Below are 16430 nucleotides of genomic sequence, written 5' to 3'. Positions count from 1 at the left end.
GCCAAAGAAAATATGAACATTTTCACTGTACTTTGTTACCGAACAATGCGAAGACTTTTCCTCTATATTAGGTAATCTCAGTAGGCTCTCCCAGAAGTATGTCTGGGTCTAAATCGCTACCCATTTCTCAACCAGAGTAGCCTAAACAGTTTTGGATAGGTTCATTGCACACCTCTTCTGTGGATTTCTGGATTGTTTTCAAAAGATTGGGCTTGCAATATACGCCCTCAGAGCCACCTGTTTGAGCAACTGCCTTTTTCCATGGAATGAATTGCTAGTCGTGGTCAGAAGAGGTGCTTTCACAGGAAGGTTTTGTGAGAAAGCAGTCTAACAGGATGTTTTCCTTGAGAAGTGGTGTGAAGCTGGGGGACTGGCTTCCCCCGCTGGCAGGGGCAGTCCCCGAGGAGCTGGGATGGGTACGTGAGCCAGAACCCTCCCACAGGTCCAGCAGAGAGCGTCCACCATAGCCGACTCGTGGTGTGCCCACCTCCCAGGTTGTCACGGCTCTGGATTTGGGTATGAGCACTGATACCGCCAACTGGGGCTTCGGTACGATGCAGGGTGTGTAGCGAGCCACAGAGCACTACTGGTAGCCTATGTGTATATCAGTTACTAGTCATTTCTGCTCAGGATGCTACTTCACTTCTGCCTACCTCCTAGCAAAATTAGCATAGTCATACCCCACCTACTTCCCTCTGCCAACAGAAATTGTCCCCATCTACCCCTGGAGGCAGCCAGCTGCCTGCGGCCGCCCCGGCTCCATCTTGCCTCTCCCACCTCTGCTTCTGTAGCTGACTCCCTGTTACCATCTGCAGGCCTGGGCAGCAAAGCTCTTGCTATCACCCACCCATCACCTAAGCTGAAACAGGCTTATGGACACTATGTCATAATGTGAGATTCACCGATTCCACCAGGTGGTCTTGTCTCTTGGCCATTGTTGCTTTGTGTTTTGCTAAGTGACAGGTGAGTGACTGAAGTTAATTCTATTCATGCAGACTGACATGATAGAAATGGTTTAATTTAAAATAAAATTACTGAAGGATCTGCTGACATGTATAAGAGGAAAGGAAGTGCATCAAATTCGTGTCAGAACAAAAAAAAAAAGTGTTATGTTCATATGGTTACAAAAAAAGAAGAAAGCAATAAACCCTAAGAGTACTTACTCTGGTGGTGGAAGAAGACCAGAAAACAGAACAGCAACACCAGCACTAAGTAAGGACTCACAGTGTCTGGAAAGACAAATAATTTGCTCAAATATGTGTTCATACAAATACCTATGGGCCACCGATAAATAATGGAAGGGCAGTAAAAAGCAAGTATTAACACAAGCAACTTTTGCTGCAGACTAGAGGAAAGCATTCCCCCAATATTAACAGCACTTGCCTCACAGATACTATCTGATGATGTCTGTATGGTATTTATAATAATAATAAGTGGTATTACTGTAAAAGAGACAGTTGTATCTTAACAACATCCCAGTGTCCAGAGCAATGTGCAGTCACAATCACCCAGTGGGAGTTCTCCTGCCGATAAGAAATGCACCCAACCATGCAGAGTCCTAGCAGGAAAACTGGAGTTGCTGGATAATGGATTAACCAGTAAATGGTTAATCACTGACATATATGATTTTAAAAATGGGCAAGGTGTAGCGTTGTATTCTGATCTGGCAGGATGACTATTAGGAGAGACTTGGGACAGAGATCTTAGGTTGTGGTTGTACAAGTGACAGGTGATAGGACAAGAGGAAAAGGCCTCAAGTTGTGCCAGGGAAGGTTTAGACCATTGGAACAGGCTGTCCAGGCAGGTGGTGGTGTCACCATCACTGGAGGTATTCAAAAAACATGTAGACGTGGCACTGTGGGACATGGTTTAGAGGGCATGGTGGTGTTGGGTTAATGGTTGGACTTGATGATCTTATAGGTCTTTTCCAACTTTAATGATTCTGTGATTCTGCATATCCAAGCATGGTAGAGCGACTAAGAGCTTAAAGAACTCCCCTGTAAGCATACATTAATGGAGAGACAATAATGTGCAGAGATAGGAATGAAGCTTGTGTTGTCCTATCTCTATATGTGCATAGCTGCTTAATAAATGTTAGAGGTGTTTACACTGAGCTGGATATCTGTAGCCCAGTTCAGACAGCTGAATCTTACAGTCTTTCTGTATACTGTATATTTTCTGATTAGTAAACACAAAAACTTTGACTAATGCTTACAAGCGTGTGTTTAGCCATCACAATTCACAGAGCGTGCATTTATTGCAATCAATATGCCTAAAGTTAAGGATTGAGTAGATAACATTGGATCGATGGGTTGAAACTATGAAAAAAGGCAGTTTTCTTAAGTGTTGTTTGGAGAAAGCAACAAAAACGGTAGCACTTATACCGAACACACATAAGTGCGCTTTATTTCTATTTTCACGGCTCAAAGGTGTTGTTGAATCCAACTTTATTTTCCTGTAGAAATGTGAAATGTTGATGGATTTGATTGTCCTGCAAGAGATGTTTGGCATTTCTGAATAACCCCTCTAAGTCTGTGACTATTCCTCCTCCTAGGATGCAGCTCATTTACTGTGGTTAATTGCCTCTCCCTTCTCTCCTAACTTACATGAGACATTTTCCACTGTCTTGGTAGTCATGATGTTTGCACTGCCTTTCCACTTGTTTCTGCTGATTTTATCACTTTTTTCACCTCCATTCTGTATATTTAATTTAAGTAGATTCTTAAACATGTAGCTGACATACCTGTGAATTTATTTCCAGGTTGTTATATGTATCAGTTAGAAATATATCCCCCTTTTTTTTTTTTGTAAAACATTTCTTCCTTACTGAGATATCACTTTCACATTTGACATCCACAACAATTAAGTAGCATATAGGGAACAGTTTCTACTTCTAAGAATAATCCAAATAGTTGCTCCCTAGCACACTGTTCTTGCAGCATGGGTTGTTAGATTCAAGAGGTAGGGTGATATGTAAAATCTTAGCTTTCTGGCCACCCAGTGCTTCCAGTGAAACCACTCTTGCAGTCTTTGCATGCCCAAATCTCCCAGTGACTGTACAGAAAGTCAGGGTGCATAAATAACTCAGGATCAGCTGCATGAGTATGGGACTTACAGTAACACAGGTCTGATATAACTGTTTTAACTATTTTCTAATGCAGACGAGGATCCAATGTCTCACTGACTTTGGATATGAGCAGTTTGGGAAGTGTTGAACCTTTCATTGCTGTGCCAACCCCACGAGAAAAAGTAGCGATGGAATACCTACAGTCAGCCGGCCGCGTCCTGACACGGCAACAGCTTCGAGACGCAGTTGCATGTTCTCATTTACTTCAAACAGAATTCATGGTGAGTTTAACAATAAGCTTTAAATGAGGATTTTTGATGTAATTGGCACAACAGAAACTGTGGGGAAAAAATAATTTGGCAACACTTTAATGTCAAGGTACAAATCATTTCCGAAGGGCAGATTAGATAGTTTCAAGGTGGTGTTTTATGTTTATGCACTAAAGAGAGATAAGTAAATTAGTTATATCCATGGATAATACAGATTCCTCTCTGTTTGAAGTCCCTATTCATAGATGGGATAAATGTCATATTAGAGCTACACTACAAACAGCCAGGACTGTAACACTGTGACAGTTTCAAAGAGATCATAAAGACTATAATGACAGAAAACACAGTAATAATTGTAGATTTTGGTTATTCCCATGTAAGCATCACATATGTTTGCAATTTGAAGACTAAGTTTTCACTGACTATAAATGACTTTTTGGAGCACACAGGGACACCCACAATCAGTCTGTCCAAAATATCTTTAACAAGCACTCCATACAGCAAGCCTAATATACTCAAGACCAAAAAACCTGAAGTGTCCTACAAGTGTATTTAATATTAAAAAGGGTAAGAATCTAAAGTGAAGACAGTGGCCAGGTAGAAACAAGTCAGAGCAGAAAAACTCAGTCAGGGAAAACACATTATTACGTATTACTTTAAGACCTGAAAAAGACTGGTATTGCAAAACAGACAGATGAAAGAGGCTATCTTCATCTGATGAAAGAGGCTATACAAGGAGACACTCTTTACAAGGGAAATAGAAAAGAGCATAAACTGAAGCCATTTGAATGTGAAAGCTGAATAAGGCAGGCCAAAAAAGGGTTTGAATTAAGAAAAAAATCATAACTTCATTTTTAAATAGATCAAAAGCACGAAGCTTACCGAAGAGTACAAGGATCAATAGATGATCAAAAGGGTAGAAAAGGGATTTGGAGAAGTCGAAGCAATAGCAGCGAAGTGACTGCCTTATTTGCATTTGTATTGACCATAGAAGAACTTAAGGAATTTCCTACGTCTGTGGCAGGAGTAGATTCAAACAGGTCACTGGAGGATCTGTCTAATATTGAAGCGTTAATGGAAGAGATTCTAGAACAAACCAATAAAATGAATAAAAGCTACTCACAGGAATAAGCTAGTATTCACCCAGGAATCCTAAAGGAGTTCATATGTACTATTATTGATGTATTAACTGGGCAGATGTAACCTAGCACTTGGGCCCCAGCAGCTGAGGAATCAGAGGGCCAGAGGTAACAGGAGCTTTTCAGAAGGGGTCCAGAAGAAATCCAGAGAAGTGCAGACCTAGAAATCTGATGTCTAAATCAAAGAAACTGGAAGGAATTATCATCAAGAAAGAAGCCAATAGATATATGAACAAATGCTATGCAGTGGGGAATAATCAACACAGTGTAGCACTGGAAGGATTGGTTGCTTCTCAGAGTAAAAGGAGGTCACCAGTGGAGTCCCAGAGGCATCTATTCTGGAGCTGATACTGACCAAGATGCTCTGAAGTCATCTGGAACAGGGAATAAATAGTAAGGTGGTGAAGTCTGACGAGGACACTGAATTATGGAGGGTAGTAAAATTAAAAATAGACTTCAAAGAAATTACGGAAGAATTTTATGATTATGAGGTTGGTGATTTTATGGTGATGAGGCAGAGGAAATTCAGGGTTGATAAATAAAATGTTGGGCATTTGGGAGAAAATAATTTTTTATACTTTGATGGGTTCTGAAATACAAAGCTAAGAATCTTGGGAAAAGAACTAGAGAATAACATAGAAAACATCTTTATGACATTGGAAAAATCTATATTGCATTCATAACCGCATGCTGCTCTCATTTCTCCATCTCAAAGCACATACAGAAATACGGCAAACATAATCACAGACTAGAGCAGTTTCTGTATCAGGAGATACTAACTAGACAAGGACTCTTCTGCCTAGAAAAGAGACTGTGAGAGGCTCTAACAGAAGCCTATAAAATCATCATAGCAAGGAGGAGGTGAATATGGAGTGATTATTCATGGGTTTTCATGCTAAAAGAACAGTATCAGGTGACCAGTGCAATACAAAGAAAAGCTTGTCCCGTTCTAGTTCTCTCAGATGCCTTGCTACCAAGTGCTATCAGAGGGTACCAGAGAGGAGGAACCTAACATAACCAACTACCCAACCCAACCTTAGCCTAACTTTTTTAGAATTTACAACTCATTAGCAAAGTAAACTAAACAAGCAAAGCTTTTTAAGGCTGGTTTAATAGCTCAAATTTAATAAATAGAGCCACACAGAAATGTGTATCCTAACAAGCCATGTAAGAGCAGGAAGACCTATACAACCCCTTGAACATACCACAGGTCTAACAAAGACATACAAACAATTCAGTTCTTACTAAACATGCCAGAGCATGCGATCCCTCTCGGGTTTCATTTTGTTTTCAATTTGTGCATGCAAGTCAATAGAATAGATGATGAGTGCCATCTTACTCTAAAAATAGTTTTTCATTATGAATAATTGCATCCTACAAAGCAGTCCTTTTATTCACCTTTAAAAAGCCAGGGTTTATAGTAAAAGTCATTTGCTTAAGAAAAATAAATCCCTCAGTTGTTTTTCCAAAAATTGGTCAGACAGTGTATATGGAAAAAATTATAAGCGTCCAACATACTTTTATCACCAGTTATGCCATCGGTTCTCTGCCGTTCTGCTGCTTAGGCAGGAAAGCTAGAAGAAATAACTTCATCGTGCTTAAACCCCCCATGTTAGAAGACAGTTTGTACAGACAACTTGGCACCTCCGTAGATTCCTGTTTACCTGAATCCTCTCACACAGCAGCCATGCACGGCTTTGGGGCAATAGAGACTCACATTTTATTTGTGCCTCAGTGGGGCATAACATGACTTTGGCCGTTCAGTGTTTCCACAGAATTTTATTGAAAAGATCATGACTTGTCTATTCCATTTCTAAACCATTTTTTAGAATGTGTTTTAAGATTAAGCTGTTGACCAGTATCTGTTTAATATCTTCCATGCTACAGATAATAGCTTTAGTAGGAACTTGAGGCATGCAAAGAACGCAACATATAACCCTCACTTGTTCTGCTCACTCAGCGTGTTTTAACTAGCTAAAGAAATACACTGAAATTATTAGTTCCCATGAAAACCCTCCAAGTGTACAAAAAGTGGAGAAATGTTCGAAGTTTTCTGTTGAAAACTGAAACATGAGCAGTTTCAGGTTATTTTTAGTTCTTTAATTAATATTTAATTTTGTGATTAACAATTAAGGGGGCATTAACTTTATTTTTTATTGTAAAAAATTGCAAGTTACCATCAAAATATTTTTCCATAATATTTAATATGAAAAAAGAGCTATTTTCCTTTTTTTTTTTAATGCTGAAGAAAAGGTTGGCTACTTTTACTTGGGAGAATACACCAGATTTGCAAGGAGGAAAAACAAAAATTGCTCAGCATATACTTCTTTAGTAGCCTGAGCTGCTACTATTCAAAAGACAGAATGTCTGAAGTTGGTGACAGAACAGAAAAATTCATTATGCCCAAAATACCAGATTGTCAGAAAATACAGTCCTGCATGGTAAAGTGCCAGGTTGTTAAATCTATAAAATTTGGTTCTCTTAAAAATGGAGGGATGGGTATAATAAATATATGCCTGAGTTTTCCTAAGTTTTTCCACATCTTCCTGAATGCTTTCAGAGTCCCAAATCATATCTCTTCGACTGTATGAACAGTTGTAGCATTTAAAGGCTAATGTGAGCTCAAATAGCTGTTATTAGAAGAGTATTGTCCAGAGAAGTGAAGTAGCCCATGAACAAAGGCATAGATGCGTATGCATCGATAATTGCATGCATGAAACTGAGCACATGAATGTGTGCGGTTTATACATTGTTTGTAATTATTTAATTATCTATAATAAATATACACATTTAATAAAAGAAATCTATATATATTGCCTATATAGATACAGACTTTGTATGCTAATTTGCACATGTTCATGCTATTTGCAGTCTGCTGGGCTTATTTTCCCCCAAGTTAGCAGGAACATTATCCCCATAATATCCTAATATTTTCTGGAATAATCCCTTGCTTTTCACAGCCAGTTTCAGAATAAGTGACTTGTCTGTGGCTGTGATCCACGATGTATTGTCAGATTTCTGTCTGTGCCCTTGGCCCCACAAGTACTTACTACTGGGAGGAGCCCACTGACTAGAAAATGTTTACAGGATGTAAGTGATTAATATTATTAATTGACCTTGTTGGCCCAGAGAAATGAGTTTCTGTTTTCAACTCGGTGGCATTTCTCCATCTGTCAGTAACTTGCCATCTGATGAACTATTTTAAAATTTCAGCAGGCATTGAGAGGGAGACAGCCAGGCAGCTGGACGAGCCCCACTGACCACCATCTCTTGTTGTGCAGGCAGAGGACTCTTCCTCACACATCTTTTTCCAGTCTCTGTAGATGACAGACATAGATCACGTTAAATACAGGCTTAATGTATTGCTCTCTCTCCGTTGGTATATAGTTCAGCAGGGAAACCTTTCAGAAGCCATGCACTGTTGGTGTTTATACTACGCCAGAACTGAACCAGGGAAGCTCTAGGTCAGCCACTAGCCCATACCAGAGCCAGTTAGGACAATTCGGAACCCAGGGGCCAAGGGGAAGAGTCTCACAGATGTCACCACTGGGAAGGGGTGAAAGTCAGAGTATGAGGGGGATGTGGGAGCTCATTTTGCAGTTTCATGGAGGAGGAAGGGGCATCAGAAGCAGGACAGAGGTGAGATGGTTTGATCTGAAGGAACGGGGATGAGGTTTATGCAGGAATGGAGTCTTACAAGTGAGACGATCCTGCGCTTAGCACAGGCATCATATGAATGGCAGTACAGGGAGCTGAAAAAGGATTGGGTGAAGTGCCTGCAAGGAAGGTGTACCTTAGCAGCAACACTTTGGCTGGCCTGAAATGAGAGGCAGCAAGTCATTCTTTTGAGGAGTCAGCTGAAGAGCAAGGAAGAGATCAAAGAAGAAACCGAGTGAGGGAGAGAGGAAAAATAAAGAAGGTCCCCTAAACACATGGGCATAAGGCAGAGAAGGTAGAAAAACAAAAAACAACACAGAAGTTGCAGCCTCATGTAGTAAGATGTTTAGAAGCCAAGTTGGGAAGCAAAAAAGAATCAAAGCAATTCATTTTGACCCATCTAAATTTTACTTAACTTTGTCTTCTCTTCAACCAGAAAAGTAAGAGAGTACCTTCCCCTGCTTGGTGAACCCATCTAACAATCTGTTGTTGGGTGCATCCTTGGCAAGCTGTTAGGGGGCCTCATCCCTGTTCCTCTAAAAAAAAACCCACAGCAGCCAGTCATGCTGGGCAGGACCAGAGCTTGGGTCTGAAGGACAGTGGTCGTGCATCATATCTGTGGCAAAGTCCTGGGCAGGCTTGTGCCTGTGGAGTTAGAAACCAGATCATTTTGTAGGAAAATCCTTAAGTAAATTTTCCAGTGGTGCAAGTCAAAGGAGGTTTGCACTGAATAGGGTAGGAACATGCCTTTTGTGCCTCCTCATGTTCTTCTGTGTCTGTAAGAGGCAATTATTTAATATGCCGCTGTCTCTTTGGATAAATGTCCCAGGCTAGCAATGAAGTTTTTAAGTCTCTAGTAATGACTGTGCTTTTAAGTAGAAGTATTAATTTACTGAAGATCAAATTCCAGCTTATCCTAAGATAATAATTTTAAATAATTATTTATTTAAATAATGGTGGCCAAAAAAAATCAGTAAAAAATGAAGATTTGAGTCAACTGAAGCATTTTTTAATGTGATTTTGCCAGATTGTTCTGGTTGTTTCCCCCACAATCTGCGGGGAAAAAAAACCCTACATGTTTCATCTTGCCATTTTCAAAGGGTTGTTTTTATTCAACTGTAAGAACACTAACAATGTCTCAGGACCTCAAAATCAAAATTATTCTTCCCTCCCCTAAGACCAAGTGAAACATTTTGTTCCGTGAAAAATTGGAGGATTTTTACTTTTCGTGCTGACAAATAGTTTGAAAATCAGTAATTTTAAGTTGATAAGGAGGTTATCATTTGCATATTTTTGGAACTTCAAGCCAGCTGTCACATTTGTTACTTGCACATCTGCGTATTTGAGGAAGACAACGTGAGTCAGTCACTAAAAGATCAAAATGAGAATCAAGAGAAATAGCTTCAGATTTTTATTACACTTTTGAGTCACTGAATGCAAAAGACTAAGGCACTTCATTCTAGTAGTTTCTAGAGGTCTTTGACTGACATTGTTATGGGCTTTTCACAAAATTAAAAAAAAAATTGCCATATGTTCATATTTAATTATTTTGAAAGTTCCTCCCCCAATTATATGAAATGTTGTGCTTTTCTGCTGCAGTACTGCATTTTTCAACTCCACTTTTCTAGAACTATTGTGCATTTTAACCACTCTCCTAATCCTGTAAAAACTTTGCTTTTAATAATTCATCAGAAGCGTTCCTTGGAAGTCACTCCTTCAATATGCAACTCCCTGTGTTTATTAAAGGAAGGGTGTTGACAGGCTTGAGGTGGGAACCACTTCTTTTCTTAATAACTTTGATGTCAAAAGACAGTTGTGTAACAGCAGATGGCCTTCTGGTGATAATTTCCTGCATGGCTCCTTTGGAAACACCAATCTGATTTAATCTATTTTTTATAGGAAATACCAATGAATTTTGTGGATCCCAAAGAAATTGACATCCCGAGTCATGGAACTAAAAACCGCTATAAAACAATTTTGCCAAGTAAGTGAGTTAGCCCATGGTTTCCTACTATGACATTTAGTCCTGCTTGGAGAGCATATTGCTGTGAAAATCTAGCTGTCTTTATCTTTGATCATTGTGTACCTATTCATAAGTGTATTTATAGTTTATGTAGAAAGATAACAAAAGCTCAGTGCTGTAGAACTGGCAAATGCGGAACTCTCACTGGATGCTTTAGTAGGTACACACTTTGGCAGCATCCCAACCACGTACTGAAATGGAGCCTGGGTGCATGCTGGTTTTCTCTGGAGGGCAGCTCAAGAGTAGACGGGTAGGGAGAGGTCTGCCATGCCTTGAAGTAGCTCCCCTAATCTGGAGGATGAGAGGACCAAGACTGTTGCCTCCATCATAGCCCACACTGCCTTGCAGTCACTGAATTCCCTCTGACTGGGTCAAGCTACTTGGGATCCTGCCCAACATTAAGTGCATCCTATCCTTTCTTGTAGTGGACTTCCATCTTTATAAGCCCTCTGGTGTTTTGGGTTTTTTCTTCTCCATGCACCAATTGGCTTTGTGGAAATCTGTTTACATTAGTAAGAAAACCACTCTCACACAGTTCTGCCTCATCGTTGCTGTAAACTTGTCACCGTTTTGCTATACCGCTTCCGTATTTTTGTTGGCCCAAATTCTTTATTTCTGACCAAGTAACAGTTGCTTTGTTATAATTAGAGGTGACTGAAAACTTTTCAGTGGAATAGTTTTCCTTCAAAATACGCATTTCTCTGAAATGCAACTATTTTCATAACATTTGTTGGGGCATAATGAGATAACTCCATTTCTTTCATTTTGTTTTGTGTTCAGATTCAAAATAGGTTGCAGAAGTTTCAACATTGCACTAAATAAATATAGACATGAATAGTTGAGTTTCTATAAATTTTGACATCACCAAAGTGAAAAAGTTCAGTGATTCAAAATGTTGGAGGACATTCCCACAGAAAAATGTAAACGGATCCCTTTGTTTAGTTTTGGAATGAAGAATACCTTTACAATGACAGCAGAGCCTATCAACTAGAAATTTGTTTTCCAATAATCTCTATAATGTCCTTGTAGGCCTATGTTATATATTAGTCATGCAAATTCACACACTTTAAATGACAAGATTTCTCTCAGCAAGCCTGAATGCATTGTGATTTGCTCACATCATACAAAGGCCTTTGCAGTCAAATTAATGAAAACTGATGGTCTTCAGCTGCTAGATTAGTCTCAGAAATGTGATATGTAGCTGGGAAAGAAACTCGTTGTGTGGAGTCCTCGCTTCCCTTCAGCCCCCAGTAAGATTTCCATTGTCTTCAAGGTTATTTCATCTATTGCAACCAATAGCTGTGTGCATCTGAGTGCAATCGAGGAATGTTGAAGGGAATTAAAGAAAGTAAATAACTGAATGCAAGTTATATACCAAGTAACCAGAAAATTCAGTGTCCCTTAGAGCCTGGCCCAGTGTCAACAGGATGTACACAGAGGGTGAAATCCTGACCCCTTTGACGACAGCAGGACTTTTGCCATCAGCTGCAGTGGAGCCAGGATATCGCCAAGCCTCCCTTCGCCTGACGGGCAGAATTTTGGAAGGAGGTCTCCCTTCCCATAGCATCTCACGTCCTACCTGCCCCAGCCACAGTCAGGTTCACCTTCAGCAACACCTTGCAAATCTGAAGAGTCCTATTTCACTGCAGCACGTGTTTTGAATCGGGACATGACAGCTGGGCCATGGTTGATGCTGATGAGCTTTGAGAACCAGCATGCCTTTGTGTTTTCACCTCCAGTTAGCTGGGAGGTGCCGCGGAGTTAGCGGCACATTTTCAGTCCAAGCACGCTGCCCGTGTGCACCACAGCTACTCACTGACAGGCACTTTGTAACCGTCCTTGACAGAAATCAAAAGGTCTGTTGTGTGTTAGCACCAGGCTTTTTCAAAGAAGATATTTTGAGGATTGAGGCACATGCTCATAATAAATACTCGCACACCCCACACCCAGTCTGAGAGGGTTTGGAAATGATTTGAGTGATTAAATACAACAGCCTTCCTGGTTTCCTGCTCAGATGATATCAACCTGCTGCTTCATATGCCTGCATCAGCTTTTCCATTCCCAGCGCTGGGTGCGTCTCCTGAATCGGGGCACCTGTGGTGACAACTGACGTTTGAGCTGATGTATTATCTCCTAAAAATGCCCAGTCCTGCCAGCTCCACCCTCTGCGCTGTGGAGGGTGTTCTCATTTTCTAAGAGATAATTATGTGACAAGGTTCATGAGGGCAGGTTCGTGTTAATAGATACTACCCAGCCACATACACTAATGTGAAATAAAATGAATGCCTAATGAAAATTATTCTATATGGAAAATTATAAAGTGCAGGGAATGTTACATTTCTATGAAAGGTGTTTCAGTTGCAGTATAACATAGCCAATGCTCTTATGCAAACATTAGGATGCCTCTTTAAGTTTTCTAAGTGTTATTTGCTTGATAATAATATGCTAATAGAACTAATGAGAGGACAGTGTGGGATCAGAGGCAAGTGGTTAAACAGTTCCTTAAAATCACTCCATCCTTCCTCCTGACTGTGACCCCACCCACCGGTCCTGTTAAACCCCCGCTCCATATCTTCAGCTGTATTCCCTCTGCCATCCACCTACAGCATTTCTCACTCCCTCTGAGCAGGTTCCCAATCCTGCACACAGATTTCCAGTCTCTCACGACATTCACATCCTTGTGGCAGAACACCAGCCCTGCTGCTCCCTCCTCATTCTGTTACTCCACATCTTCACCTTTGCCTGCTTGTCTCCTGCAGCCCCTGCTACGTGTCCCTGCAGCAGGACCTCAGCTTCAAAACCCTGTACCTTTTCCCCTTCCTACCTCACTTTTCCACCTCAAACCAGAAGCAGAATTCCCGTGGGGCTTCAGAGCATGCATGGGCTCTTGCTTACAAAGGCGCAAGCGGCTTAACACTATTCTGTGGGTATCTTCATGTGTGGAACACATCCAAGGTACCTGGATGTCATTCCTCACCCCTTTCTGAAGAGTACCCTCAGGGCAAAAGCTTACATGAAAACACTCAGGGCAGAACAGCAGACTCGCGGTAACATGAAGGTAGAAAGCACTTGGCAGGTCAGACCCTCAAACCCACAAGCTGTTGCTTGAAGTGCTTGTGCTAAAACTGGCTCTGGAACACTAGCTAAAGACAAGGGGAAAGTTAAATCTAAATCATATGAACAAAGCACTTTATTATGCAAGCTTATAGACAGATGCTGAAAACCGTCCTCTTGATGTTGAGAATTTTCAAGCTCCCTTGCACTACAGTCCTGACTACAAATGGTCATGTTTGCTCCAGTCCTGCTCCCTAATGAACGCAATAGGATCACCAGCAGGCTTTCAAAGAGTAAAGAAAAAAATCATATTTACAAAGCAGAAGGAGAAAAACTGTTTAATCCTAGCGGAATTCAACATGGATTCATCAAAACAGTTTTGTATATCCATGTGAGTCAACAAAATGTGTCCTAATTGTGGTCACCAGTATCATAACATCTATAACATTTGTAAATAGCCAATATTATAATAATTAACGTATGGTAGACTGCACAGTTAAAAATGTGAATGGATATCAGGCAGACCTTGTTTTTAGTAGATAAGAAAGATTCCCTTTGCATGAATGAAACTTCACTTTGTAATGCTGAAGCATGTTTTAAAACGCAGAAGCACTTACCATGATAAATCTATTAAGTTTTCCATTGAGAAATCCTGGATTATTTGGGAAGTGACAGAAAGTTATTCAGATGAGATTAAAAAATGATGCCTAGTTTACAAGTGGTTTATACATGAAGTGTTTTGAGGCAGTTGTATTATTTGCAAGTCTAATAGCCTACTCCCCCCCTGGCAGAGACTGGGAATGCAGTCTGGTATGATTCTTCCACGTTCTGTGTTACAACGTTTACCAAATAATGCCAGTGTCCGTAATTCATTTATAGACTGCAAGCAAAACCAGGCAAAATAGAGGTGGATGAATTTCAAAATGTTTCAATATCTGAAAGGTTTATAATCTTTTGGGGTGCAAGTGTGAGACCAGTCTGCCTCACAAAATTTTCATCTTCCTTTCCTGCTCACAAACCAGAAATACCTTAAGGACAGCCCTTCTCACAGTATTTCAGTCCTGCTGTTGGTAAGGCAACTAGGACTGGACTAGGAGTAACAAATGACTTACCTTGGAAGTGCTACAAATGCAGACATACCCATGCCCTGAAGAATTCAGAACACAGTAGCAGCTGAAATGGAAGTAGAAAAAATAACCACAGCACATCATACCTACCATACAAGGAATACAGACTTTGCAATGGGACAAAGCCCTGGGTCTTCATGGCAAAGTGTGGTTCATGGAGTGGATGAACCTCCAGTATTGATGGCAGCGGGGGAGGCTGTTCAGCAGTGCCACCATATAGCCCAGCTTGTTCCCTGCACTGGGCAGTCTCATGGGGGCAAGCTACAGCCCCTTTAACACCCTCCTACTCCTCCAGCCTAGTAAATTCAGGTCAATATTCAGTTGTTAAAGATGGAGTTAGAGGAAGCTTCTTCTACTCTAATGGGAGAGCTATTCCAGACTTCCCAGATACATGGAAGAAAACAGCAGTAATTTTGCCGCAGTCAAAATGGTAGGAGACATTTTTTATTAGTAATTATAAGTGCTTAACAGCTCTGCTGCATTTCAAGATGCTTTACAAACATTGATGAATTCAGCCTTGCAGCCACCATCTGTGTCTTTCTGCTGTAGCTTCAGATTCTCAGACTTTGCCATCCTTGAGGAAAAGATTATTACCTCCAAGGTATTTGTCATTCAGGAGGAAGCTAATTACTTCCATTTGTGTCTGATGATTGCTTAGTGGCTCTGGCTCTTTAGCAGCACTCAGGTTTTCCTCATTTCAGAGCTGAGTTTACAGCACTTACCTATTTCATAACTGATCAGGACTGTTAATTTATAAAAGATTCCCATTTGGAAGTGGTGTTTGTTTCGTTGATTGGAGTGGGAAGGAGGTCTCAGAAATTGTGAAACTGATTTAGCTGCTCCTTAGTAACAGAGGGATTTATCTCAAGACATGGTAATTAAACTGGATGTTGAGTCTGCTTGGAAGAGGTTTTTTAAGGTAGGGGTCAAGCTGCACCAGAATCAGAGGCATTGTGTGAGCTAGAGGAAGTGGGTGTTTTTTCAAGGCCATGTCGCCTGAGGCATTTGTGGAAATGGCTAATAATCACTCTGTGCTGAAAAGGAATGAGAGGTTTCCTGTCCTCATATTGTTAAGGGGAAAAAAAAAGCTCTAAGTGAAAAAGTTGGGAAAGCTAGTACAAAGAGATTTTAAGACAAGCTAACTAGGGTTCATGTTGTGTTATTAAGGCAGAGGACAAGACTTCCATGTACAGACTTTGAACTAGAAGTCATGCATCCATTTGCACGTTTTAAGAAACATACTTTCAAAACACCAGCCTGGGTGGCTGGTGGCTCTGCTCCTGTCCAAGACGTTCCTGTGACCTCCAGTGGGAAAAGGACATAAAGTATGTTGGGGATCATCCCTCCTCTTCCTTTGATTTGCAAAGATTTTATCTTGTTCTTAGGAACAGGATGAAAACTCACAAAAGAAATCCAAAAGCAACTCTGAAAATACTGGGTTTTGCTACAGCATATCAATCAATTATATATTGCTTGTTTAAACAGCAGGGCCACATAATAAATAGTGTTTTCTTACCACTCCCCAGTTCAGCATCCACGTATGTATCTTTGAACACATTGCCTAGATTGCACTCAGCAAAGCAGCTATCCAGAGACTATTTCCAAACCAACAGGTGACTGTATACTGTCAAAAAGTTGCTGATTCTAATTAATTATTTAAGTAAATTGCCAGAAGAAAATATTATTTTTTTCAGTACAGAAATATTTCCAGATCATTTTGTTAACAGTATAATATTTTTTCAGAAGAGGTGTGAAGAAAGTCAAAGTGTGCCCCTAGACAGCCACAACGGAGGCACCTCACTCCCCTTCTCCTTATCCCTTTCTGTTACGCTGTGCAATTGAGAATTTACTGGCTTTAATTTCAAAAGGGTTATACCTGGGGGAATCACATCATCACAAGTGAGCAAGCAAAAACTTCCTTTGCAGGAGGGATTTAGTAACCCCCAGCTCTATACTCAACAGAACTGGCCCCCACTTTGTTCTAGATCATCCAAGACAATGAAGGAAAGAAGACCATGAAGGACAATGTTCCTGTATTTTGGCATTGTGTGTCCAGTCTAGTACACATGAATGGTCACAAATTGTTTCAGATGA

The 16430-nt window shown here is 40.5% G+C and overlaps 1 protein-coding gene across 1 annotated transcript in view; it reads left to right on the top strand.

Annotated features, from left to right (window-relative positions):
- PTPRR (protein tyrosine phosphatase receptor type R) overlaps positions 1-16430 on the top strand; it is a 139383-nt gene that overhangs the window by 100670 nt on the left and 22283 nt on the right. Inside the window, exons 6-7 of the mRNA XM_059816422.1 lie at positions 3162-3348; positions 10032-10116. Coding sequence (XP_059672405.1) covers positions 3162-3348; positions 10032-10116 — 272 coding nt within the window. The remainder of the gene's footprint in view (positions 1-3161; positions 3349-10031; positions 10117-16430) is intronic.

Source organism: Gavia stellata, chromosome 4 (assembly GCF_030936135.1).
Source record: "Gavia stellata isolate bGavSte3 chromosome 4, bGavSte3.hap2, whole genome shotgun sequence".
In the NCBI taxonomy this organism is placed as follows: domain Eukaryota; kingdom Metazoa; phylum Chordata; class Aves; order Gaviiformes; family Gaviidae; genus Gavia; species Gavia stellata.
Note: the sequence above shows the minus strand (reverse complement) of the source record. Positions and strands in the feature narration are given on the sequence as shown.